This window comes from Cervus canadensis, chromosome 33 (genome assembly GCF_019320065.1).
Source record: "Cervus canadensis isolate Bull #8, Minnesota chromosome 33, ASM1932006v1, whole genome shotgun sequence".
NCBI classification, from domain to species: domain Eukaryota; kingdom Metazoa; phylum Chordata; class Mammalia; order Artiodactyla; family Cervidae; genus Cervus; species Cervus canadensis.
In genome coordinates, this window is record NC_057418.1 from 22953616 (window position 1) to 22981498 (window position 27883).

A 27883-nucleotide genomic window follows, 5' to 3' on the forward strand; every position below is an offset into this window, starting at 1 on the left:
CTTCATAGTTAGATGACTTCGAAAGCTACTTCCCTCCTGTGTGTCTCATTTTTCTTAAGTGCAAAATAGGATAGCAATACCTACCTTTTAGAATTGTTATGAGAATTAAATGAGTTAATTCTTTTTGGTTCATGGCAGCTTTATTCAGATTAGCTCCAAACTGGAAACTATTATACATAAATGTCCATCAGAAGGTGAATGGAAGCACAAATTGAGATATATCCGTACAGTGAAATACTAAAAGAACCACTGATACACACAGTACAAATGACTTGTAAAATAATTTTTCTGAATAAAACTGGACACAAAAGATTATATACAGATTCAATTTATATGAAACCCTAGAAAAGACTAATCTTTTAAAAAACTTTTTATTTTCTATTGGTGTGTAGCTGGTTAATGGGGCTTTCCAGGTGGCTCAGATGGTACAGAATCTGCCTGCAATGCAGGAGACCCAGGGTCAATCCCTGGGTCAGGAAGATCCCCTGGAGGAGGAAATGGCAACCCACTCAAGTATTCTTGCCTGGAAAATCCCATGGACAGGGGAGCCTGGCAAGCTATAGTCCTTGGGGTGACAAGAGAGTCAGACATGACATGGTGGCTAAACAACAACAACACAGCCAGTTAATAATGTTGTGATAGTTTCAAGTGGACAGCAAAGGGGCTCAGCCATGCATATACATGTATCCATTCTCCCCTAAACAAATGAGTTAACTTTTTTAAAGCATAAAAGTGGTACCTGGCACACAGTAAAAACCCATATTACTATGTGGTCCCCATGAATGAGTGATTCGCATCTTTTAGAGGTTTTCTAGTCCATTCCCGGAGCTGTCTTATAAGTCATCAGTTCCATTAATCGTCTCTGTAAATTTTACAAAAACAAAGTTTAAAAATTTGAGCGTAGGCATTTCCCCTGGAATACCAGAATTGTTGGTATTTTATTACTTCTCCACGGACATTTGAATAGCCAACAATGGCTTTGAAAATAATTGGGAAGACGTGCAGTGTCTGTCGGTCTCCATATTGAAGTTTCTGTTGTGTTTTTGTTTCCATGTGAACTTTATTTTTTTTCTAAAGTTTATAAGCCTTTTGCTCCATGGTGAGATTCAGCAACAAGTTTCCGTTCCAAAGAACAATATTTGTCCTGCTTGAAAAATCGACCTGGTTTCCATTTTCTTTACAAAGAAGTTGCTCAATGCTTTATGCTTCCAGAACTTGGATTTAGCTTGATGTTTTTCACAAACATAATTTTTTCATGTTTGATCATTTTCAAAACACTTCTTAAAAGCTGTCTTTATAACACATTGTCCCCCTTTGGGTTTTGTTTTCTTTTGTTGATGTTTTTATTTTTTGTTTTGTTGATGCTAAGTTGCCTCTAGTTGATCTTAGTTTGAAATAAGGATGTTAGATGTTAATATGTTAGGAATTCACTAGAAATATAGTACTAATCTGTAGACTAAGATCCTAGACTGCAGAAGATATTTCTTCCTTGTAGAGAAAACTGTTGATTCTCCTTTGCTTGAAATGTTAAAGTATAAGGCAGGGGTTAAGAACACAGAATCCTGGCTCTTGGATTTCCACTTGAGTCACTTTGAACTTGTTACATAGCTTGCCTAAGCCTCAAATTGCCCAGCTTTGAAATGGGGACACTTGAGTTTTAGGGACCAGGTGAGACTTTGTAATTCTTATAAGGAGGACTAGCAAGTGTTCATTGTGATGGTGAACAAATACAAAGGCACCAATATCCATGATTGCTATTTTGCAGATGTCCGACTTGAGAGTTTCCATGAGAAACTCTATCTGGCTGTTGAAGTTTTTTTGAAAATACAATGTGACCCTCTTGAATGGAGAAGATTTTGTGTGAGAATATCTATAAAGTGACCCAAGGTGCTTATTGAAGTCACTGTGGTCTGGAAGAAAGTGGGGAAGAAGTGTTAAAATAAGAATTCAGGGGACTTCCTTGGTGGTCTAGTGGTTAAGATTCTGCACTCCCGACGCTGGGAGCACCCGTTCAATCCCTGGTCAGGGAACTAAGATCCCCACCTGCCACACTAGGGTGTAGTCAAAAAATAAAACTAAAAAAAAAAAAAATAAGAGTTCAAATATAGAACCTTCACCTTAAAAAAATGTTAATTTATCATTTTCTTGACCACTTTCACAGCCAGTCAAATGAATCTGGGATATGTTTATGTAAGTTATGCAAAGAGTGCAGAGAACTAGTATTAGCCTTAAATAGTGTCCAGAGCCTCTGCTATATATCAAGATTGTGATGAGAATTCAGATCACAGAGAATATTTTAGAATGTCTTTCCCCTGTAACTACTTTTAAAAGCCCATATATCTTTTTAATTATTTCTTTGCTAGCTTAAGTTGAAAGTCTAGGGAGTCTGGCAGTGGAATTTAGGCTAAAACCAGGAGACCGAAGGTGATGCCGCGGGCAGTGAGCGCTCCGTGTATGAAGTCTCTTCCCTCCTCTCCCCAAAGCCCTGAGCTGCTTTAAGCCCCGTGGTGATGGCAGGCTGCCAGCTCTGGGGAAAAATCTGCAGTTTTCATTTGAAATCAGAGGATGGAATTTAGACACTTCTTAATCTTGCACTAAACACTTTGACTATCTAGTTACACACACATACACACAGACACACACATCACACCAAGGCACGCACACCTCTCTTTTCTTCAGGCAGCACTGGTGCTGAGTCCAGGGTCTGTTTTTCCTCAGCTCTGTTGGATCTCACTGTGTGGATTTGTTTCTGAACAACAGCATCTCTATGCAAAATGCACAAAAAGAGTCTTTAGCTAACCAGGATTTGAAAAATAAATCACCGATTCATGAGCATCATTTTACAAGTGCTTTTTAAGTCCAGGGATATAAGAAATCATCTGTGCAGTACAAGGGACAAAAGTCTCAGGTGAGCTTTCTTTGTATGTTGAGATGGCGTATATGGGTGATATTTCAGAAATCAAACTTGGAAGCTGCTACAGAAGTGACTGTCTCTTGTGATCTGTAAGACTGTTGTATTTCCAAGAGTAAAATTACTTTTGAATTACCAAGAAAAGATGCAAAAATTATGCTATGGCCAATGAAAAAAAATTTTAATTATTTCAGTGGGTTCCAATTTATGTGTGTGTGTGTGTGTGTGTGTGTGTGTGTGTGTGTGTGTGTGTGTACATATAAAGTGTGCTAAATTTTGCTAAAGATTATTTGGGAACCATGTTAGTATCAGAAGTCCTTTTAATATACTAACAGTTTAAAGCATTTAAAAATTCCTCCAGATTGGGAGGGAGTTTGAGAGAGAATGGATACATATACATGTGTGGCTGTGTTCCTTCACTGTTCACATAAAACTGTTACCACACTGTTAATTGGCTACACCCCAATACAAAATAAATAAATAAAAATTCCTCCAGGAGCTGAAAGAAAATGTATGTGATGATTTGATTCTGAAAGAATAAAGATAATTACAATTTGTCAATTCTCGAGCTTAAAAATATGAATAAAATAGTAAATTTTTAATCACTTAGGCCAGAGAACAATTTGATGTGCTGTAGGCAATGGACAGAGCACCAAACTTGGAATCAGGCCTCCAGCTCTCTAACTGTGTGCCTTAGGCAGGTTATTTGATCCGTGTCTCCGCATCCTCAGAATCTTTGAGGGGGGCTGAACTTAGGGCCCCAGGCCTTGAAGGAAGGAGTCCTGGGTGGGCAGGGTTGGACCAGGGAGTGGGGAGATTTCAAGACACTCAACTGGGATGTAAGTCAGGGTGCCTAGGGATGGAGAGATGGCCAGTGTGGTCCAGGACAAGTTTCCTCATATTTCGAAATCTTGCCCAAGGCTGGCCCTAGAAGGGAGGAGCCTTCTACAATAGTTCTGCTTGGTCATTTTAGAATTCAGATGACCCCAGCAGGGGTTGTCAGCTCTTTGTGTACCAGTGGAGGCCAGTGTGACTTCTCCACCCATTGAAACATCTATTTACTCTGGCTGGCCTCAGTGGGGGGAGATTGACACAGACAGCTCCGATCGTGCAAAGGGAAAATGCTGCGTTTTGTTTTCTAATACCAAAGACACTTTTTTAGGGTGAAGAATCTAAAATGTCATCACGTTGTTACCCACTCAAGAAAGTCGTTTTCTGAACTTATAGTTACCAAGGAGGAAAGATTGGGGAGGGGCTCGTTGGGGAGTTTGGGATTGACATGGATACACTGCTGTGTTTAAAAGGAATAACGAACAAGGACCTACAGTATAGCACAGGGAACTCTGCTCAATGTTATGTGGCAGCTTGGGTGGGAGGGGAGATTGGGGGAGAATGGATACATGTATATGTATCCCTTTGCTATCCACCTGAAATTATCACAGTATTGTTAATTGTTAATATAAAAAGTTTTTTAAAAAAGTAGTTCTAGTCCTTTTTGACAGACCTGGAGAATCTGCTTCTTATGAAATTTTGAAGACATTTTGTTCTTCTGGTGGGCTACTGATGCTTTTTCTCTTTTTTATTTTTAGTTATTTTTATTTTATTTTTTATATTTCAGATAAAGACCAAATGTTGGTAGGTCAGTTTGAACTACCTTGTGTTGCTATCAATTTTGAAAGATAGTTGCTGGTTAAGGAAGATGAATGGTTTGACTCCATAACCTGACTATATATTATTCAAATACCCTATTCCAGCTAATTGAAATATTCCATTTTAATAGCGCCAAATACATATGTAAGAAAAGAGAGTATGCTCAAGGGAAAAGAAGACTGATTTATAGTGAACACAATATGGAGAAATGTAACAAAATCCAATTATTCAAAGCCAGGCAATATAGAAAGTTCTAAAGTTGCTCATTTATCCTCTTAAAGCAGTTGTACAGATGAAGTATGTTTGGGCAGGGTTCGGATTTGTGTCCAAGTCTCGAGCTTACCTGTCACTTTAAAAGAGACTAAATGGCTTCATCCATTGTTGCTTGTTGTTGTCATTAATCACTAAGTGGTGTCTGACTATTTTGTGACCCCATGGACTGTAGCCTGACGGGTTCCTTTTCCATGGGATTTCCCAGGCAAGAATACTGGAGTGGGTTGCCATTTCCTTCTCCAGGGGATCTTTCCAACCCAAGGATCAAACAAATCCAGGTCTCCCCTGTCTCCTGCTTAGCAGGTGGAGTCTTGACTGCTGAGCTACCAGGGAAGCCCATCACCCATAAATGCTCATATCTATAAATGATTTGGAAAACAGTTTAATCTGATTACAGTCATTAAGCTCAGTCTCTGAAAAAAAAAATTAAGTTTTTTTTTCAGGGAGAGTCATAATTTATACAATTTATGACCTTAACATTTGTCTTTTTCTCATAACTAGTACATGCAAAGTCACATTTCAAAGTAACATCAGGTGAGAGTGATTGTGTTCATTGCCTTCACATCTCTTTCTTTGTTCTTATGTCCTTCAAAACTAAACTGTAACTGTCCTCAAAACTGATGACATTTGAGTGTGCTCTATGGACTGGCCCGATGTCAACATCCTGGTTTCGCTACCATACAACAGTGATGCAAGTTGTTGGCATTGGGGGACACTGGGTGAAGGCTACAGGAGAACTCCTTGTACTTTTTTTTGGCAACTTCTTATGGATTTATACTTCTTTCAAAATAAAAAAAAAATAATTTAACCTAACTCTTCTCTAGAATATTTTCCTGAGGTCTCTAATGCTTAAGCAAGTATTCCAATTAGATGCTTTGGCTCAGTAAGTGACATTCTATAAGGTTTTGTGGGTAACAGATAATTGCCTTGTAAATGTAGATGCTCCATAAATGAGTTTGAGGTCCACGGTCTCTAATCACCCTGCTAATGGGGAAGAGAGACTTGGTGATGAAGTCTGCTGCTTACTCAGGTCATGCCCTTTGGCCCCATCTACTTGCCCAAGCAAACGGGCCAGTCCTTGGGCTCTTTTAAATGCCAGGAGCAATAATGTTGAGCGCTGCCTGACACTCTATGAGCACCTAGTATATGCCAGGCTCCATCATGCCTTATGCTCATTAAGTCGCTTAAACCTCAGAACACCCCGGGGACGGCAGGAAAATGAAGCAGTTTTAAATGTGACAAGTTTAAACAGTCATTAAATAATGTCCCTACTTTCTGAAGAGTTCACTCTATTAGGAATCTTAATGAAAGGCAATGGATCCTCTCAGCTAAACAAATAAACAGAAAAATTTCCTTTTGATTTATAATGCAAACAAAAGAAAACTTTGAAATTGTCTAACCATCCTTCTCTTCTGAGAATAAATACTGGCAATTATCCATGACCCCTGCTTGTTGCTAATTCCTGCTATGTTTAGCATTTGAAAGAGCCAAATTTCAGATCACAAGTTTTGGTAAATAGCTCAGGGTGAGAATAATATTTATTATCGGCAGTGAACAGCTTTGTGTTGTTTCAGATTGGTGATGTGTGGGGGTGGGTGCAGAAGGTTAGAACCAAGTTCCAGTATCATAATGAATCACGGTGTAATGTGCCTGCCAGCAGGAACCTTCCAAATGTCTCAGCTAAATTAGGAGGAGGACTGTATTCCCTACCTGCGCTCGGGCTGCCCAAGCAAGCTGACCCACCTCCCTCTGTCTCTCCCGTTATAGGGCAGCTGGTACCCACCATTTATTGGGAAGATGTGAAGTGAAGAGAGCAGAAGCCTCATTCTGGCTCAGCTACTAACTAGCTCATTGATTCTTTTTTTTAAATGTTTTATTGATGTGTAGTTGACTTACAATGCTGGGTTAGTTTCTGGTATAGATCAATGATTCTTAAAACATGTTCCCAAGACCAGCAGCATCAATACCATTTGCTGACTTGTTAGATATTCTCAGGCCCTACCCCAGACCCAAGTCAGACACAACTGAGCGACTACGCATACGCACACCCCAGACCCACAGAATCAGAAACGCTGGCAGTGGGATCAGCGATCTATGTTTCACTGGTCTGTCAGTTGCTTTATCTTGGCACAGCAGTGTTTTCATGTGCTTCAGATAATTCCTCAGAAGTGGAATTGCTGGGTCATATGGTAGTTCAATTTTTAGTTATTTTGAGAAAACTCTGTATTGTTTTCTACAATGCCTGTACCAATTTACAGTCCCATCAACATTGTACAAGGGTTCCCTTCTCTCCACATTCTCACTGTTATTTATCTTTTTGATGATAGCCACTTTGACAGGTGTGAGGTGGTATCTTATTGTGGTTCTGATTTGCATTTCCCTAGCAGTCTGGAGCATATTTTCATGTACCTGTTGGCCACCTGTTGCCATTTCCAAAACAAAACTTTTTTAAAAAAACAAAATCATGGTATGGAATCTACTGATGCAGAGGAGAAAAAGAATCCCCTGCTCACCAACACTTGTCATGGGGTCTCCAGAGGAGCATCCCAGAGGACAGAGGTGGGTACAAGTCTGTCCTCTTTGGGGCTGAGTCTCAGTTTTCTAGGCCTTACTCTGCTCTGGCCTTCACCCCAAATGTCTAGGCTCACCCGTGCTGAAAGCATGTGGCCTCGTAAACACACCTCAAAACCATGAAGAGAAACATCAGCAAGTTAAGTAGCCTGAAGACTTGCTTGATCCACCTCAGTCTGAAGGAGCTTTTTCCCTCAGGGGAGCTTTTAGCTTTCTGCTTTTCTACCACATCAGGATTAGGGGAGAGTAGTTGCTTTTGTTTTTCTATCCCCCCTCACCCTTCTCTCCCCCAACTCCCGCCTCCTCACATGTGAGGGAAGAGATCACATATCAGAGACGTTGCTTCTTCAAAAGGGTTTGGGTACGTTCGCAAATCCTTGTTGAGGCCTTCTGTGTATTAAAATTTTTATCTCCAGGGTTCAGAAGGAAAGAAACATCGGGCTGGGGTACAGGATGGGGTTTTTTCCCCTTTCTAGGAAAAATGCTGACGATTAACTAATGCCTCTGGGTATCTTCTTAAACGCTCCTTGTCAAAATGAATAAATGCTCTTCCCAATGAGGAGGGACTGCTTTATTTTTCTTTTTTTCTTGCTTATAAACAGTCTTACAGCCCTTGTTTATTTTGATGGGGCCAGGATCTCCAGTTCTAAGTCTTAACTTCTGTCCTATTATTTTTTAAAAAGGTACCACAAAACCAGTATTCTATGAGCTTAAGATATGATATGTGAATTTTAGCATTTGTAGTTGATCCTGGCTTGTTTTTCAGAAGTGATTCAAAAATCAATCCTGACTTCAAGTCCTTGGATGAGGGTTCGGGTAAGGGACCCTCAAGAATTGTCTGACAACTCAATGTGTCATTCTTTCAGGGCTGTGGTTTTTATCTAGCTGTCCCAGTATTTTTAAATGTCTAAAACTATGACACCGTGTTACCTGGATGTTTGGTTTGGCAGAATTACCAAATCACTGAAGAAGAATTACCACTGTAATTCTTCCATAGAGACCCTGAGGAAATTCTAACATTTATTGATATGTTAAAGGTTTATGAAAGTACTAGTAAAATAATGACTCTAATTAATAGTAAGAGTGGAAAATGAAACTAAAAGCTTGTGGAATTAAATGGTGGAGACAGTTCCAGGCAGTCCAATGATTAAGACTCCGTACTTTCACTGCTGAAGGCATGTGGTTGATATCTGGTTGGGGGACTAAGATCCTGCAAGCCACATGGAATGGCCAAAAAATAAAGTGAAACAAATTTAACTCAGTTATCTTTAAAAAAAAAAAAAAGACAGTTCCAATTTCTTGACCTGTAATTTTAATATTCTTCCCACCTGCTACTATAAACATTTTCCCCTTACTCACTACACTGAGTATTTCCATGATGGTTTTGGTTTTATGGTACTTTTTTTGGTCTATTCTTATATACAGTAACAAACAACTAGTGATATATTTAATCCTTCATGCTTCATTTTTATGTGACTTACAAATTGAAGAGAAATAAATTGTTCTTAAAACATCATTTCTAGTAATCTGGTTGTTCTAAGACTACTAACCTAGTACACAGTGTAGTGTCCAAGCGTCCATGAGTGTGACCCAGTGTCAAATGCTTTCAGACTCCAGAGTCAGGCAGGTCCTACAAAAGAGCGATTGGCCAAGAGTGTGATACAGATGGGAGGGGTGGGGCCTGCGGCAAACTGTGAAGTGCGCAGTGAAGGTGAAGGGAACAAGCTGAGCTCCAGCCATTGCTGCTGAGTGGAAATACAAGGCTAGTGGCAACCAAGGCTTACTGTTTCTTTGGCATCTCCTCCCCAAGAAGGAAAATCTGTATTTTTATGTGAAATATCCTGATTTTTCCTTTTTCTATTTTTGAAATAGCTTGATTTTTAAAATGTATTTTATCAATTCAAATGATGTAAACCCAGTGTTGACAAACAGCAAGTCTTCAGGTCACACTCTGCCTACTCAGCCTCGGAGCACAACTTCCCGGGGAGTCTGCAGCTCACATCAGGCCTCTGCAGCCCTGTGGGTCTAGGTCCGGTCACACTAATAAGGGCTTCCCAGGTAGTGTAGCAGTAAAGAATCAGCCTACCGATGCAGGAGACACAAGAGATGTGGGTTCAATTCCTGGGTTGGGAAGAGCCGCTAGAGTAGGAAATGGCAACCTGCTCCAGTATTCTTGTCTGGAAAATTCCATGGACAGAGGAGCCTGGTGGGCTCCTGGGGTCACAAAGAGTCAGACACCACTGAGTGGCTGAGCACACACACTGAAGACTAAACTTTACCAGCTCAGTGTTCCTTCCCATCAACACAGGGTCCAGACCTCACTCCCCTCCCTCTCCTCCTGGGTAGTCCCCCCCCTGGCTCCCCAACTTCCCTGCCTGTACTGTCACTGCCCTTTGTCCAAGGATGTGTGCCCTCCCAGGGCCCCTGCCCTGAGATATCTGGGGTCTCCACACTTCCCTGGGAGTTCACCTGGAGACCACCCAACCCCTAACCCCAAGCTGCTGATGTTCACTTCTCTCTCTTTATGGGAAAAGGGCTACCTTTTTTATTATGTTTTCTTCCCTTATATAGAATCTCATAGCTAAGATGTTATAGCTATTCCCTCTCTCTTTCTCTCTCTCTTTTCTTTTTACCTCTCAATCTCTTCCTTCTCTAAGACATTCACAGGCTGTGTGGTTGGCTGGGGTGATGTTATTGAGTCCAAGCTCCTACTACTCACCACACAACAGGCCAATATATCAAGAGATAAGTTGTTAGGGCAAGGAAGAGCAACTTTATTCAGAGAGCTAGCATACTGAAAAGATGGTGGACTAGTGTCCCAAAGAACCATTCCACTGGAGTTAAAAATTGAGGCTTCTTTTATACTCAAACGGGAGGGGTTGTGGTTGGTTGTTGCAAACTTCTTGGAGTCAGAATCCTCTGTTATCACAGCTGTTCACATAGGTCAGGTCACAATGTTCCTATAAGCTTCCAACAAGACATGTTATTCTCTGTTCTGCAACTTTTTATCTCCATATGAATGGAAATGTGTTATATCTTTAAAAGCTAGAGTCTTGAGATTGGGCAGTTCTGTATACTTCAGGCTATATGCAACATTTCTTAGGAACATTGCAAAAGCAGTAGAATACAAAGGTTAAGGTAAAAGAAATGGATCCAAAATGGAGTCAGATTTGTTCTTCCCTATTACAGGGAGGCCAGTTTGCATAGTTATTTATCAGGCCTGACTTCCTTCCCCATCTCTCCCAGGGCAACCAATCTTTGAATTACCCTCAGATCTCTCACCTCCAGCCCCATCCTCTGCAGCCCATACAAAACCTGAGATGTATACTTGAAAATAGAGCTGAATCCCAATTTCAGATATTGGTAGGATTCTTTCTTTGAGAACCAATTAAACAGAACTCTTGAAAATCAGCCAGTCAGTTCATTCATCAATCAAAACAAGTAAACTGGGTTGGGGACCACTATAAAGATTCTCCCAGTCTTAACCACCCAGTTTCCATGGAGAGTCAAGCAGGACACCCATTACAGTGAATTTGTTCCAATCATCATCATTGCATGTGTACTTAAAGTATAATGAGCCCCTAGGTAATTTAGAACTAGCCATTCTTCCCATTATCTGCAGGTTATAGGAGCATAATTTTTGCAGTTATTCAGTGATATCAACTTTTATGTTACCTCTATTCCAGGAGTATTATTAGGACAGGTACTTGCCTGGAGTAAAGTGCAACCCCAAATTATATACCCTGCGGTAAAATTAGCTATTCTGTAATCTATGTTCTAACCTGGTTTCCAGAATGCAATTTTGCAGAAAGTGGAGATGATGTCAGTGAATAGGTAAAAAGCATGACCTTGACACTAGGCATTGGTCTACTGCCAGATTATATTGTTAAAAGTTTTTGTGGGGAATCTTTCTGTTGATAGCAGATGAGTTAAGATGTCTTATCATAAGTTCTGCTGCATGAGAAATTATAGATAATTTAAAGGAATTTCCCTTTATAAAAGCCATATGTTCCTGGTTTTTGTATCAATTCATGGTTATCTGACTAAAATAGTGGAACTATATTTAAGAACCTCAAGTTATATGAGAGCCTCAAGAAATACTGGGATTCCCTCATAGCTTGGTCTGTAAAGAACCTGCCTGCAATGCAGGAGACCTGGTTTTGATTCCTGGGTCAGGAAGTTCCCCTGGAGGAGGAAATGGCAACCCACTCCAGTAATTCTTGCCTGGAGAATCCCATGAACAGAGGACCCTGGCAGGCTACAGTCTATGGGGTCGCAAGAGTCAGACACGACTTAGTGACTAAACCACCAAGAAATATTGTGTAATTCAGAAATGGGTCATTGTGTTAACCCATTGCCCCAAAGCATGGAATCTTAGATTTGAAGATTTGGAAAGTGTTTTTTATTTTGATTAATTTTATTGAAGTGTAGTTCATTCATAATGTTGTGTTAATTTCTGCTGTATAGCAAAACAATACACTGCTTTACAAATTCACTCATACAGACATTGTTCTTTTTCATTTTGTTTCTATTATGATTTGTCACAGGATATTTAATATAGTTCCTTATGCTATACAGTAGGACCTTGTTATTTATCCATTCTCTGTACAATAGTTTGCCAAAGCGTTCTTGAAGGCTACAGGCTCCAGAGTTGTCACTTTACTAATCCAGGAGGAACCTGGAACCCAGAGAGGTAAGTAAGTTGCTCAAGGTGACCCAGTTGTCTAGGAAAGCGTCAGTTCTTCACATCCCAGCTCCAGGTCTGTGCCCTGTAACATGCGTCATGTTACAAGTGGTGAACGATGGTTTGGATTGAACAAAGTTCCGCTTTGGAGCTGGTCTTTACTATGGCTTCACTGGATAGTAACCGAGTCTTATGAAAATCTAACTCCTCAATATTCTCAGAGAAGCTTCATTTTCTTTTAATTGGAGTATAGTTGCTTTACAATATTGTGTTCGTTCCTGCTGTACAATGAAGTGGATCAGCCATATGTATACATGTATCCCCTCCCTCTTGGACCTCCCTCCCACCCCACTTCCATCCCACCCATCTAGGTCATCCCAGAGTACCTAACTGAGCTCCCTGTGCCCTACGGCAGGTTCCCACGAGCTATCTATTTTACACATAGTAGTGTATCTATGTCAATCCTAATCTCCCAATTCATCCCACTCTTGTCTTCCCCTTCTGCATTCACATGTCTGTTCTCTACATCAGAGCAGCTTCTTTCATTGGGGGTTACATTGTTTTGTCCTAATATCCAAAATCACCGGATGGTGACTGCAGCCATGAAATTAAAAGATGGTTGCTCCTTGAAAGGAAAGCAATGGCAAATATAGTAAAGGTTTTTCCAATAGTCATGTACAGATGTGAGAGTTGAACCATAAAGAAGGCTGAGTGCTGAAGAACTGATACTTCGAAACTGTGGTGCTAGAGACTTGTGAGAGTCCCTTGGACAGCAAGGATATCAAACAAGTCCATCCTAAAGGAAAGCAACACTGAATATTTATTGGAAGGACTGATGCTGAAGCTGAAGCTGCAATACTTTGGCCACCTAATGCAAAGAGTCGATTCGTTGAAAAAGACCCTGTTGCGGGGAAAGTTTGAAGGCAATAGGAAAAGGGGGTGGCAGAGGATGAGATGGTTAGATAGCATCACCGACTCAATGGACATGAATTTGGCCAAACTCTGGGAGATAGTGAAGGACAGGGAAGCCTGGCGTGCTGCACTCCAGGGGAATCTCAAAGCGTCAGACACCACTTAGTGACTGAACAGAACAAAACAAAAGAGTGTGCAGATTCCTAAGCAGATGTCTTATGTTTGGAGCTACAGTGGTACCAGGAAGTCGTCCCTGGCTTTAAGTGTCCTGGAATAGGTGAACAAGTGGTCCTGGGCTGTACTCAAGGCTCACCTGTGCAGGGTCAGTCCCTAAACCCCCTAGAAGTAGCACCGCAGTGGAGTGGGGGGGCCCCTCCTCCAGGCTGTCCTTTCGTGACCACTTCTCCCCTTCGGGCTCCTTTGGTGTTCATTTTGATCTGATTATACCTAGATGAAAATGCCAGGCAGGGACATTTAAGTTGTGATTTACTGTAACCACACCTTCTAAGGGGCCCTGTCGAGGCGGTTGCACAAGAACAGTCATGGTTACTTCCCAAGTGGCTCTGCCCAGTGTGTGGAGGGGATAAAGGAAAAGCCCCGAAAAGGGAGGCTGATGTGTGCAGATTAGAAGGTGGGTCACCCCAGAGTAGAGAAGGAAATAGAAGATTCTTTAATAAGGGGGCAGAGTTTCAGTAAACATAGTTATTAACTGTGGTATGCAGTAGGATATTTGCAAACAAGATTGCCCAGAGAAAAATCTAGGTCGAGTGGTCACCGTGGGCGTAATGCTAGGTACACCAGCCATCTACGCTTAAGGGAAGTAAAATGACCTGGACGATCTTGTCTGTTGGCTTGGCTTCCCCCAGCTTTCTTTCCTCTCAGCTTTCAAATGTCAGTTCACACACTCCTCTCATGGGAAACCTTCTCTGACCCCACCCCCAAACTAGGCCTGGTCCCCTTGGACCAAGCTATGTTTTCATAGCCCTCCCCCCATGCCATCTCTGCAGAATCCAATCTCAGGTAGAAGGAACACTGGTTCGTGTGACGGTTCAGTGTCTGTCCCCTCCCCCGGTCACACTCTGTGCCTTTGGAGGACAGAGTGCTGCTGCTACATCTAAAAACCTGATAGAGAAGAACATTTCTTTTCCAAAAGGCTTTCTCTAAAAGCAGTGTCTTTGTAGGATTTTTTACAGTGGTAAGTGGCATGAGGATTTTTTGAGATCCTGAAAACCTTTTGGTGGAAGCTGCAGGAAAGCAAGATCTTGAGACACCTGAAGCAGGTGTTCCTGGGGGTTCCGCACTGTCCCATGCACCCCACAACATGAGGGGCAACTCCCCACCCCCACCCCTTGAACCCTTGCCTCCAGGAATCACCTAGGGCAGTTATTCAATAAATATTTGAATGAAGAGGCAAGTATGAATGGGAGACCTGATAGCATCTCAAATAGTTAACGAACTTCAAGACGGAAGTGAGGTATGATCTGTCTTGTTTTCCTGCAGTGGTCCTTGAAGAACTTCTGCTCCATGTGAGAAAATACTTTAAAGATTATAGACAACTTTAATAAAGACTAGCTTGGCTAAAGTGTGATGGACTGTGAACAGTGGTCAATGTCTAGTAACTAACAGTCTCTGAGCAGAGACTGGGCATACTTTGTGAGTTATTGTAAGTGATCATTCAAACACCAGATAAGGAGTTAGATTGAAAGTGAAAAGTGAAAGTCACTCAGTTGTGTCCAACTCTTTGTGACCCCATGGACTATATAGTCCATGGAATTCTCCAGGCCAGAATACTGGAGTGGGTAGCCTTTCCCTTCTCCAGGGGATTTGCCCAACCCAGGGATCAAACCCTGGTCTCCCACATTGCAGGTGGATTCTTTACCAGCTGAGCCACAAGGGAAGCCCAAGAATACGGGAGTGGGTAGCCTATCTCTTCTCTAGCAGATCACTGACCCAGGAATTGAACCGGAGTCTCCTGCATTGCAGACAGATTCTTTACCAACTGAGCCATCCAAAACCTCAAAGAACCTTTCCAATATTGAAACACTGTTATCACGGGATTTTCGTCCAGCTAGCCCCCACTCATAAAGAAACTGCAGAAAGTTAGGGGTGGTTACGCATTTTCTTCACTGCTGTGTCTTTAGCGCTTATACAGGGCCTGACACATAGTAGCTGCTCAATAAATATCTGTTGAGTTAAATATATCAGTAGATATTAAATTCAAAATCTATTTCTAGCACAAAATAGATTCTGTTTATTTCATTGACCTGAATCAAGCAGCCGGTAAATCAAAAAAGGGCTGAAAATTGGGCAGTAAACCCCCTAGGGAAAAGCTGTGGTCAAACATGCGAACTAAGCACGTGAAACTGGACTGCTATCAGCTTTTCAGACCAGAGAGTCTGGGGTCAGGATGAAACTGGATCAGCGGGGTCCTGGCAGGAAACTGGATTCGCTCGGCTGGTTCAAATGAGAGGTTAATGAAGGGGCTGCTCCATGGACGGTGCTGTGGCCTTGGGAGCCAGCAAGGAATGCGTGGCGCCCAGAGATCGCAGCAACGGCAGGAAACCTGAACCACTGTCCTCAGGGATAACCCGCAGGGACCCCGACGGCTCAGGGAACAAGGAAGAGTTAGGAGAGCCCCATGACAGCTGGAACCGTGGAGACCAGGGTGTCTTGGCTGCAGCCACTGCTAAACCCCAGATGCTTCATCAGCCAGGCAGAAGGCAGAAAAGCGTCTCTTTCCTTCTCCTCCTGCTCAGAATACTGGTGTCTACTGTCAGCCAAACCCAACTGGAAGCCAGCCAGCAGGGAGCAGGGCGGGTGGAAAAAAATGGAAAAATGAAGGCGGGGGAGAGTCTGCCCACAGGGAACCACCTTCACATAAGTTTTTATTTTATTTTTCAATTTTACTTTAAATTAAATTTATTTAATTATATAAATAAATACTTCTTTAAAGTAGAGTCTAGATCACAGTGGATAGTGAGGGAATCCCCCCCACCCCCACCACTTCATCCCACCTCTTCTACAAGCAGCTCATATGAATGTTCTGGCTTTTTCTCCTTTCTCTCTCTCTCTCTCTTTTTTTTTTTTTCCTTTCATCTAATACTGGTAAAGGACTCTAAAATTTTTATTCAGAATAAACCAAAGTAAATTTGGTGACACTTGTTTCTTGGCCTAATTAAGATTAACCCTGTAGCCTAACAGACAGGCCTATTTCCTTTCCTTTGTTCTGTTAACATAAACAAGTTACTTCACGTACCTCTGTGGGAACCGGGAATTAGGCAAGTGTTTAGACGCATAAAAACTCTCAGCAAGCTTGGCGCTCAGCTTGGATACCAAGTAATTAAATATAAGATGAAAGATGAGTCCAACGGCACTCGCTCTCTAAGATTGAAAGGGAAATATGAGTGCAGGCAGCCTCAATCAGCTTGATGTTACTGTCAGTGTGAAGTTACTATCAGTTTTTCATGTTGCTTGAAGGGCAGCTTGAAAATAGTGGGAGAGACCAGTTTAGGAAAATAGAGCAAATGTTATGGACACAGTTCTTGTTACCTCTGAGCTGTTGCTTCATCACACTTATCACGCTTGTCATTGTTTATCTGATGCTTGTGCAGTCTTGCCAGACAGGAGCTTCTAGAAGGCAAAGCCACATCCATTCACTGAGCCCAGCATGGAACCTGGCATTAACTAGGTACCTGGTTAGCGAGGCTGAGTCAGTGGTGGCTGCTCTTAGTTAATGCAGAGAGAAGGTGTGAAGGGAGATGGTCAGCAGGTCACTGCTGTGTGTGCCAAGTTCTGAAAAGCAAACGCCAGGACACATATCAACAGACAGGTGTTTTGAGACCATTGCAATACCATAACTAAGATGGCAGCCTCATTGCCTTCTTTGGTTTAAAAAAAAAAACAAACAAACAAATAAACAAAAACCTAGAGAGTAATAAGCCATCTCAACTCTGTTAACAGAGGGGAGTAAGTTCTGCCTTCCTGGAGTGAACTCTTTACTTGGCCTTTTACAAATTTCTGCCTGAATTAGGATTGTCCTTGTGAATTGGTTCAGGAGGCCAAATGAATAGAAGCTCTAACCCTTCAGTTCTGGAAATTAAATAGCCTCCCCCTGAACGAAATCATTTGCTCTCGGATCATACGCCTAGAGGTTCAGCTGTCAGCCACTGTGATGTTGAAGGTAGCCTCAAGATTAAAGAAGAAGACGGATGGTGGTGATTTTAAAGGGTGGCAGCTGCTGGGGCGCAGGTTCAGAATGAGCTCAGAGATGATTCATGGCCACCGTGGGTGTCTTGTCCATATCTCCTTGGCAAGCGTATGTCCTCACCGCTATTACTTCTGAGAACTATCACTCTGAGCCCACTATCTCAGAGTCTGCAGCATGGGGGTGCAACTGGAGATGTCCAGCTAAGCCCTGCCCATCACTCCATCCTCTTGGAGCTGTCGGAGGAAGGCTGGCCAAGGGGCTGTCTCTCTTCTCCGCCAGGATGTGAAATGGTTTTGCAGGCTCACATAAAGGTTATGAACCTCCATGGTTGTCACTCTGCAGCTATAGTAGATTCTTGTTTTAATTATTATTTTGGAAAATACTGCCGCAGGATTTCAAAAGAGTCTCCAAGCCCCTTCTAGAAGTTCAAGTACATTTTTTGAAAGAGCATTTTCAAAAGTATAGATTGTGCTGAATGCCTTTAGTTATGAATGGATTAGATGTGCGTTATCTCCCAGAGAAAAATGTGTCTGGAAACAGTCTGCATTCTTAGGGGGATAATTAGTTCATTGTGCTTAGCACAGTGAGTCCTCCCGTGGTGTCCTTAAAGATGGGACTGATCTAGTATTGAAAGCAAAAGGCTATTTGTAACATATTGCTTGCTTGGTATCTAAAAATTGTTCAGTTCAGAAATAACCAAGCCTTGATTTCATCATCTCTGGACAGTAAAGACCAAAATATCCTAATAAAAGAACAGAGTAAAAAAAAACAGAGCTAATGATTATCACAGAGACAGAGAAGAGAGGCCATGGAGGAACTCCTGAAACAACACGACTTTAGAGTCCCCAGGATGTGTGTCCTTGCAGGCTATCTCGGGTGGTTTTCATGGCGAACTGGTATATGATGGAGAAGTTGAACTGCGACTTGATAGGCAAGGTGAGGGTGAGCCATGACAAAGTGTTGTGAATTTGTTGTCTGTTTGCTAACGTTCTTACCGTTATACCTTGGTACGGACATTTTTGTGCAACAGAGGATGAGGAATTATATTTTCAGTTGGATAATTTGAGTACTGGTAACTATTGATTAGGCTTCTCAGGTGGAGCTAGTGGTAAAGAATCTGCCTGCAGGAGATGCAGGTTCGATCCCTGGGTCAGGAAGATTCCCTGGAGGAGGAAATGGCAAACCACTCCAGTATTCTTGCCTGGAAAATTCCATGGACAGAGGAGCCTGGTGGGCTACAGTCCATGGGGTGGCAAAGAGTCAGATGCAACTGAGCACACATCTGTATCTCTGTCTAACTATTGGTTATTTATAGTTTGGTTTCTCTTATTAGATTCAATACTCCATGATTAACAAAAAATACTCCTTTCATTTAATATCCCCTTGACTTGAGGTCTTTCCTCTGCCTTAAACCTATGTCTTTTGCTGACAGTAAACACTTATTAAATTTGTGAAGACAAAGTTGCTTATCATTAAAGTTATTTCACTTTGACAATAGTCCTTGAAAAAGAAAAAAACAGATGAGCTCTTTTGTTTGTTTAACAGTTTGGTTTATATCACAATAGCAAGGCAGTTTATAGCTGGTGAGATTTTCTGGGTGGAGAGTAGCTTGAAATAGTGTATATAGATTTTTAGTAAACAAAGCCTGCAAGGCAGAAGGGTGTTAGTACATGATATCTCACTTTCATGAGGAAGATCATCATCCTAAGGGACATCAGTGGACACGTGATGCCTCTTGGCATGCACATTTATTCTATGACATGAGCCTAGGAAATGTAATTTCATGCCTTTTTCTTTCAAAGAAAAAAGTTCTAATAGACTAAAAATGTATATTTATTTGGAGTAGGAAATGGCAACCCACTCCAGTATTCTTGCCTGGAAAATTCCATGAACAGAGGAGCCTGACGAGCCTGACGGGCTTTGTCCATGGGGTCGCCAAGTTGGATACGACTGAGCACAAACGCACAAATATATATTAAGGCTGTTTTGTCAGTGGCCTGTTCATTAGTAATGGTTGGTTTTACCATTTGTCTGGGGAAATGTCACAGTGGCGCTATCTTAAATCGCAAAATAAACAGATCCCCTGGCATCCAGCTTTTAAATTGTTATGCTTGATATATAAAATATTAGTTGTGATTTGAAATACTCCCTTATAACTTCTAGCACCTTTGTATCTGAAAATGTAAGCTGATTGTTTAAACCTGCCTTACCCAGTATGGATGATATGAGGCAAAATCTTTCCTTGAATCTGAAAAATGTCTGCACGTCTCTGTCCTTCCTGCTTTTTCCAGGCCGCTCTTTCATCCTTCATCGCCCAGCTTCTTGGAGCTGTTGCCTGGCTGCAAAGTCAGCAGAGTCTGTCCACTAGGTCAAACCCTGTCGAGTCCCCAGAGCCGCGTGTTATCTGTGCTTCCTCCCCGCAGTCTCCCAGCCCTGCCTCCCAACCCCCTTCCTGCCTCCTTCCTAAAAGACCTACGTGGATCCCAGAAGGAGGTTCAGCCTTATGACACCACTGTGGCAATGACTCTGTAACCCTTCCCAGGGAACATTAGAGTCTTAACAGACAACTTTTACCTTAAACCAAAAAGAATTACTTTGAAAAAAAAAATTTTTTTAATATGGATGCTTTTAAAAGTTTTTAATGAATTTGTTACAATACTGTTTCCATTTTATGTTTTGGTTTTTTATTTGCAAGGTATGTAGCATCTTGTCTCCCTGACCAGGGATTGAACCCACACTCCTTGCATTGGAAGGTGAAGTCTTAACCACTGGATCTCCAGAGAGGTCCCAATCAAAAAGAACTGGTTTCTCTTAGTGGACTGGCAGACTGATTCTGGGAAAGGATGTTTTTAAATAATGGGGCTTTCTGGTCTTCCTCCAGTTAGGCCACAAGACTGGCCTGCACTTGGCTTGCTGGCTGGTGTGTGTCCTGCTGGCTGCAGGCATGTCCTGTGGAAGCTGCTCTTCTACCCCTGGATCTCCACTCCTGGCGAGGACACTGTGAATGGCTCCTGAGCTGCCTGTAACCAGAGTTGCCAGGGAATTAATAAGAGCTGCATCCCAGTGAGAGTGTTTTTTCCACCTTGTTGTTGTTCAGTCACTGAATTGTGTCCAACCCTTTGCAGTCCTGTGGACTGCAACACACAGGCTTGCCTGTCCTTCACCATCTCCTGGAATTTGCTCAAACTCATGTCCATTGAGTTGGAGATGCCATCCAACCATCTCATCCTCTGTCGCCCCCTTCTCCTCCTGCCCTCAATCTTTCCCAGCATCAGGGTCTTTTCCAATGAGTTGGCTCTTTGCATCAGGTGGCCAAAGTATTAGAACTTCAGTTTCAGTGCCAGTCCTTCCAATGAATATTCAGGTTGATTTCCTTTAGGATTGACTGGTTTTTATCTCCTTGCTGTCCAAAGGATTCTCAAGAGTCTTCTCCAACCCCACAGTTCTAGTATACTAAGATACTAGTATTTGTGCCTTTTACTTGTCTTGGGATTAATTTTGTTGCTGGACAAAAGTCTAGTGGCAAGACAATAGGGCAAGGACTTCCCTGGTAGTCCAATGGTTAAGAATTCGAGTTCCAGTGTAAGGGAGTAGGATTTGATCCCTCGTCAGGAAACTAAGATCCCACATGCTATATGGCATGGCCAAAAAGAAGAAGCCAAGAGCCATCACATATACCATCCCATTGCAGAATGTAGATCTCTGGGTCTTCTGTATGAATATCAAATCTACAGCATAGGAAACTTCCCTGCTCTCTAAGCTAATAATCCAGGGTAGGACAGAGATGATTAGAAAATAAACATAAGACCACATGACTCTCTAAGTGTAATAAACAGTCATTTAACGGATGGAAAGAGCAGTGAAGTAGAATGGTTATGGAAAGTTAGATGAGGCTCATAAGATTTCAGCTGACTCTTAATTAGGCAGAAAAAGAGGACTTGGACACAGGTAGGGTGGATGTCATTTTGGAGGGCAACAGAGGTCACCATGGAGGACAGACAGAGGGTTAAGAGAATCCGAACAGCCCAAGGAGGGCCCTTCCTCTCAAACTGCTCTTTTAGCATCAGTGCCTAAGTGATTTCCATCAAACTGGTAAATCTGGGGGGGAGGCGGATTATTCCAAGTTGTCTTCTGAACTGACTGATCAATTTCCATCAGAATGGCCCACTGAAGTAACCCTGTATGTGTTCAGCTTTATTTGAGAGGAAGCGGGCATTAAAACAAATTATCCTATTATGTTGTTAGTTTAAAATCACTTAATAGGTATGCTAGAAGTAGCTATATTAAAGATGATCAGCTAATGTTATTTTTCATAACCACAAATGAATGCTTTAAATGGAACTTCTATTTAAAGGATTTTGATGCTCTGAAGTAGTTTAGTTTTAGGTATCTATACATGGGCGTAATCCAAACCTTGAGTTTTATCTCCACGGTGCAGTGATATCAGTTTTCAAGAACATTTGTGTACTTCTGAAGACCTTCATCTAAAGAACTCAATATCTTTCTCAAATATGAACCTTTTGAATCTTGATATAAAACTAGATCTAGCATTTTGAGAAAGACAGGTAGCCTTAGGGAAATGGAAACCCAAAATAATTAGAAGCTCTTTCCTACTGAAGTGTGCAAGTTAGATCATTGTGTCTCTTCACTACTTAGTATTTATGGATATAAAATCACAGAACTAAACTGTTTGTCTAAGAAATGCCTGTAAGTTTACATTTTAGCTATTTGTCTTCAGATAGATTTTTCAGTACTGTTTTTAAAATACTCAAATGTATTCTTGCGTAACCTTGCTTACTTGACACTGTATTCATTGTCTCCTTAAGGGAAACTAAGGATTCAAACTTCTGTCAATGGTGTGTTATTCTCTGCCCCATCCCCATTCCGAAACTTCACTTTAAAACTTATAGGAGACATGTTTCCACTTCCTTTGAAACAGATTTAAAAGTCGGGAGGTGCACTTGAAACTAACAGGGCTCTGAGATCTTGCTGCTTTTGCGGAGTTTAATGAGAACAGTGGCTGGAGCCAGGAAGGTAGAGCCTGAGCAGCTGAAGGCGAGTGTGGGTTGTATTTGATGTTCACAAAAGAATGTCAGCGGCAGGGTGTTGCTCAGCGAAGTGTGCATTTTCAAGTTACCCACAGTGGTGTCTATTGTCCTGTTTCTCAATTGAATGATGTCATGTTTCATTTAAGGCTCTTAGTGATGCTGAAGTCTGTGGTCTGCACACCAGGGGGAAAAAGGCAGGGAGAAAGTTGCCAATCAGGTTTTTGTAAAGCCTTTGTGTGTTGGGTTTTGAGAGATAAAAGCTGACTCATGCAATATTTCTGCGGAAGGAGCTGCACAGACTAGTAAAGACTTCTGGTTTTACCTGACTGAGCTCCCAGTGAGGTCAGTGCATCAGCTGAAGGCAGACGATGTGGCTCCGCCTGGGCAGAGCCCAGGTAGGTGCAAACGTGGATGTGTCTGGGGAACCGATGCTCGACACCCTCGGTCCTTCCTGCTGGAGCAGCCGAGCCCAACCGCCTCGGTGAGAAACTGTCGCGGGGATTTTCTCCACCACACTGCGCAGGGCCAGCCGCTCGCTTGAATATATTACAAGTGTTCTGTTATTATTGCTCTGGACTGAAAAGTGTTCTCCAATAATGGAATTAATCTAGAAGGTGATTTTTTTTTTCCTCCCTCTGAACTGCAGTCTGCCTTCAAAGGTTTTTGTCTTGTTTTGGTTTGAATTTGGTCTCCCCTTAAAGTTAGGTTGAAATAATCTAGAGAGCTTGATGTTGGTGACTCTGGGGAGAAAAATAAAACCTAAGTGTTCGTGCAGTGGCTGCTGAGTATTTTCATGTGCTTTCTTTATGAGGTTCACGCAGGTTAAGCTGGGGAACAAAATAAATGTTTGCAAACTTTATACTTAGCAACTGTAGTGATGGAATCTAGTCTGAGTCTAGTGGTCACCAAAGGTGACCAAGTAAATGCAGCTTCCACGTTGAGTGCTTATTGGTGAGAAATTCTTTTGTTAGGAGGAATAATTGGAAAGAAAAAGGCATGGGTTGTAGTCAATGCTGTTGCACAGTGGAGTCTGACTTTTATTTTGTTTTTTATTTTAATGTAGTGATAACTAATATATTTGAGAGAAGATGTATATATTTGGCATTCCTTTTCATTAATCATATGAACATAGAAATTAATTCTCTTAATTGAAAATATTTAAATATTTGTTACACACTGATGTTGTGATTTTTAGTTTCTTTAAATAACTTTTGCAGATTATAAAAGTGGTACACATTGAGGAAAAGTGGTATTGAGAGGTAAATATCAAAGGAAAAACCATCCATTCTCCTACTTTGTAAAACCAAGGTCAATATCGTATTCTGCATCTTTTGAATCCTTTTTCTAATGTGGATAATAAATAAGTGGCATTTTTAATTCAAATTTAGAATCACATTGTACCTATGTTTTATAAACCACCCATTTTACTCAACTATTATGACCATTTTCTGCCCTTAAGGATTTGAAAGGGCATGACATTCAATAGTTTAATATTGTACTTTCTAGATGGATTTATTCACTCAGATCTCTATTGTTAGACGCTTTGAATTCTCTTCCTCCTCTTTTTTCCTCTGAGAAAATGTTTAGTGTACTTTATGGATGGTTTATTTTCTCAGAGTGCTATTGTTAGTTACTTGGGTTTTTCCTCTCCTTCCTCCTCCTTTTTCTTTAAGAAATGTTATTTAACCTAATCCTGCCTCCCAAGTGAGCAGAGATGTTTTGGGGACTGAGCATGCTCAGTGCAGAGGGGGCCTGTGTATACAGCTCATTGTCGCATTACTGCCTTGAGACGGATATTTCCACAAAAACAAAAAAGAAGCCAGAGCATAGATTGTGATTTAGTCTAAGTGAAAAAATAGAAGTTTTTTTAGTCTTTAGCAAAGTCAGTGATATATGTTTCGTCATTGAAGACCTGACATTAATAGAATGTAGAAGGAAATTGCTATTTTGTGGTTACTGCTTGTCCTGTGATTCCAGCTAGGAATGGGCCATGCAGATGTGGCATCCATGTGACTTGGTGTTTATTTCAGGGTTGGGACTGTATCCCTGCAGTTGGATGGGACCTGGGGAAGTCAGCTAGTCCAGCTCCCTCACTGACAAGTGAGGAAACCAGAGACTCAAAGGCTGCAATACAGTGACTTCTCTGGTGGTCCAGTGGTTATGATTCCAGGCTTCCACTGCAGGGGTGCAGGTTCAATCCCTGGTCAGGGAACTAAGATTCCAAATGCCAAGCAGTACAGCCAAAAAAAAAAAAAAATTGCAATACAAACCTCCATGGTACAGAGCCAGAGCACAAATGCAAATCCTCTATAGGAGAGACGCCTAGAACTTGATTTCTGGCTGGTCCACTGAGCTCTTTCTGTACACACAGTTGGGCATATATTCATTCATTCCTACACACACACACACACACACACACACACACACTATTGGCACATTGGTATTGTGCACTTTAAACAAGTAGCTTATGTTTAGTGCATCATTTCCTGATCTCTATACTCTTTTTCTGCCCTATTCTGTGAATCTATGCTGTGTGTGCTGTACTTAGCAGCTCAATCGTTTGACTCTTTGCAACCCCATGACTGTAGCCTGCCAGGCTCCTCTGTCCATGGGGATTCTCCTGGCAAGAATACTGGAGTGGGCTGCCATGCCCTCCTCTAGGGTATCATTCCAAGCCAGGGATCGAACCCAGGTCTCCCACATTGCAGACAGATTCTTTACCATCTGAGCCACTAGTGAACCTATAGCCAAATATCAGAAATAATGGGCCAGAAATCAGAAACCATAGTCTCTGATTCACAGTTCAACTTTGAGCATGATGTAACCTATCTTTTTTTCCCATCCATAAAATGTTCCAAAAGTAATGACACATGTGAATGAACTGCGAGGCTTTGTGTGTGCGGTAGAGGGGAGGGAAGTGTGTGTTTTGTTTTTTAAGGATAATTTTCATAGAAAGTTAAAGACCTGGCATATATGGTAAGGCTGATCTGTTATAATAGAGGCTGTTCGGGTTATCTTTTGCTGCATTACAAATCACTCCAGGGCCTAGTGGTTTGGAACAACAACAATCATTTCTAATCTTTCAGGGTTTCTGTGAGTCAGGAGTTCAGGAGAGGCTCTGCCAGGTGGTTCTGGCTCAGGGTCTCATGATGTTGCAGTCAGACAGGACAGGCTGGGGTCATCTCTAAGGCTGTTCTTTCATACCGTCTGGTGCCTGGGCCAGAAACACCCAGTCTGTAGGGGCCAGATCAGCCAGGATCCCTTCAGCTTCTCTCTGCATATCCATGTGGTCTCACTCCATGATTTCTCCAGCACATCAGCTTCAGGATAGCCAGACTTTTTTATATGGTGGCTCAGGGCATGTTTAGGTGCACTTACTGCAAGACCCTTCTGTCTTCATGCTCTGCCATACTCTAGGGCTTTGGGGTCATGTTAATGGCTTGGGCAAGGTCCCCTGCCACATCTGGGTCCCAGTGGGAAGGGGAAGGATGTGGAGGAATGATGTCTGATGCTGGAGAAATGGACCACCAGAGGGGCACGTATCTTTTCTGTTGGTGAGAACTTGACCACGTGGCCACATCTAATGGCAGGGAGGCTGGAAAATGTGCTCAGCAGAAACTGTCTTCACTAAGGAAGAAGGGGAGTGGGTTTTGGTAGACCACTGCCTGTCCTCCTGAAAGTGACAACACCACCTAGTGTAGCTTTAGCCCTGCTCTGTCATCACCTTCACCTCCCACACTAATTGATCTTCCAAAGCAGATAATAAAAATGAAAAAAAAAAAAAAGCCTTGATGTCCCCTAGGTCCTCTTTTTTTTAACTTTATATTTTCTATTGGGGTAAGGCAAAATGGTTGTCTGAGGAGGCCTTACAAACAGCTGAGAAAAGAAGAGAAGTGAAACACAGAGGAGAAAAGGAAAGATACACCCATTTAAATGCAGAGTTCCAAAGACTAGCAAGGAGAGATAAGAAAACCTTCCTCAGTGACCAGTGCAAAGAAATAGAGGAAGACAACAGAATGGGAAAAACTAGTGATCTCTTCAAGAAAATTAGAGATACCAAGGGAACATTTCATGCAAAGATGGGCACAAGAAAGGACAAAAATGGTATGGACCTAACAGAAGCAGAAGATATTAAGAAGAGGTGGTGAGAATACACAGAAGAACTATACAAAAAAGATCTTCATGACCCAGATAACATGATGGTGTGATCACTCACCTAGAGCCAGACATCCTGGAATGTGAAGTCAAGTGGGCCTTAGAAAGCATCACTATGAACAAAGCTAGTGGAGGTGATGGAATTCCAGTTGAGCTATTTCAAATCCTAAAAGATGATGCTGTGAAAGTGCTGCACTCAATATGCCAGCAAATTTGGAAAACTCAGCAGTGGCTACAGGACTGGAAAAGGTCAGTTTTCATTCCAATCCCAAAGAAAGGCAATGCCAAAGAATGCTCAAACTACTGCACAATTGCACTCATTCACATGCTAGTAAAGTAATGCTCAAATTCTCCAAGCCAGGCTTCAACAGTACGTGAACTGTGAACTTCCAGATGTTCAAGCTGGATTTGGAAAAGGCAGAGGAACCAGAGATCAGATTGCCAACATCCACTGATCCTGAAAGAAGGAGTTCAAGAAGACATATTTTTCGTTTAACTATGCCAAAGCCTTTGCCTGTGTGTATCATAACAATCTGTGGAAAATTCTTAAAGAGATGGGAATCAGACCACTTGACTGGCTCCCTGAAATCTGTATGCAGATCAAGAGCAACACGTTAGAACTGGACATTGAACAAAGACTGGTTCAAAATCGCCAAGGGAGTATGTCAAGCTGTATGTTGTAACCCTGCTTATTTACTTACATGTAGAAGTAAATGGCCAAAATACCAAGCTGGATGAAGCACAATGAAAATCAGATTGCTGAGAATATCAGTAACCTCAGAGACAAGATAACCACCCTTATGAAGAAATCGAAGAAGAACTAAAGAGCCTCTTGGGATGAACTGACAAGAGAGAGTGAAAGTTGCTAAAGCTCAACATTCACCAAAACAAGATCATGGCATCTGTCCCATTACTTCATGGCAATAGTTGGGGAAACATGGAAATCTGATGACTTCATTGGGGGGCTCCAAAATCACTGCAGATGGTGACTTCTGCCATGAAATTAAAAGATGCTTGCTCCTTGGAAGAAAAGCTATGACCAACTAAAAAAGCAGCATATTAAAAAGCAGAGACATTACTTTGCCAACAAATGTCTGTCTAGTCAAAGCTATGGTTTTTCCAGTAGTCGTATATGGATGTGAGAGTTAGACTATAAAGAAAGCTGAGTGCCAAAAAATTGATACTTTTGAACTATGATGTTGGAGAAGACTCTTGAGAGTCCCTTGGACTGCAAGGAGATCCAACCCCAGTCCATCCTAAAGGAAATCAGTCTAGAATATTCATTGGAAGGACTAATGCTGAACCTGAAGCTCCCATCTTTTGGCCACCTAATGTGAAGAACTGACTCATTAGAAAAGACCCTGATGCTGGGAAAGATTGAAGGCAGGAGGAGAAGGGGATGGCAGAGGATGAGATGATTGGACGGCATCACTGGCTCAATGGACATGAGTTTGAGCAAGCTCCGGGAGTTG

General features: G+C 41.9%; 1 protein-coding gene across 5 annotated transcripts in view; it reads left to right on the forward strand.

The window, feature by feature from the left end:
- Positions 1–27883, forward strand: part of PLEKHG1 (pleckstrin homology and RhoGEF domain containing G1) — a 242103-nt gene that overhangs the window by 106829 nt on the left and 107391 nt on the right. The window contains exon 1 of one of the 5 annotated variants that reach the window (XM_043456818.1): positions 7375–7393. The exons of 2 other annotated variants lie outside the window; for them this stretch is intronic. Coding sequence is in view for 1 of the 3 variants with exons in the window: in XM_043456815.1 (XP_043312750.1) it covers positions 22668–22737 (70 nt within the window). In the remaining 2 variants the exon portion in view is untranslated. Of the gene's footprint in view, positions 1–7374; positions 7394–17579; positions 18145–22219; positions 22738–27883 lie in introns of those variants that run through there. 2 more of the 5 variants (XM_043456817.1, XM_043456815.1) reach the window with 2 other exon arrangements.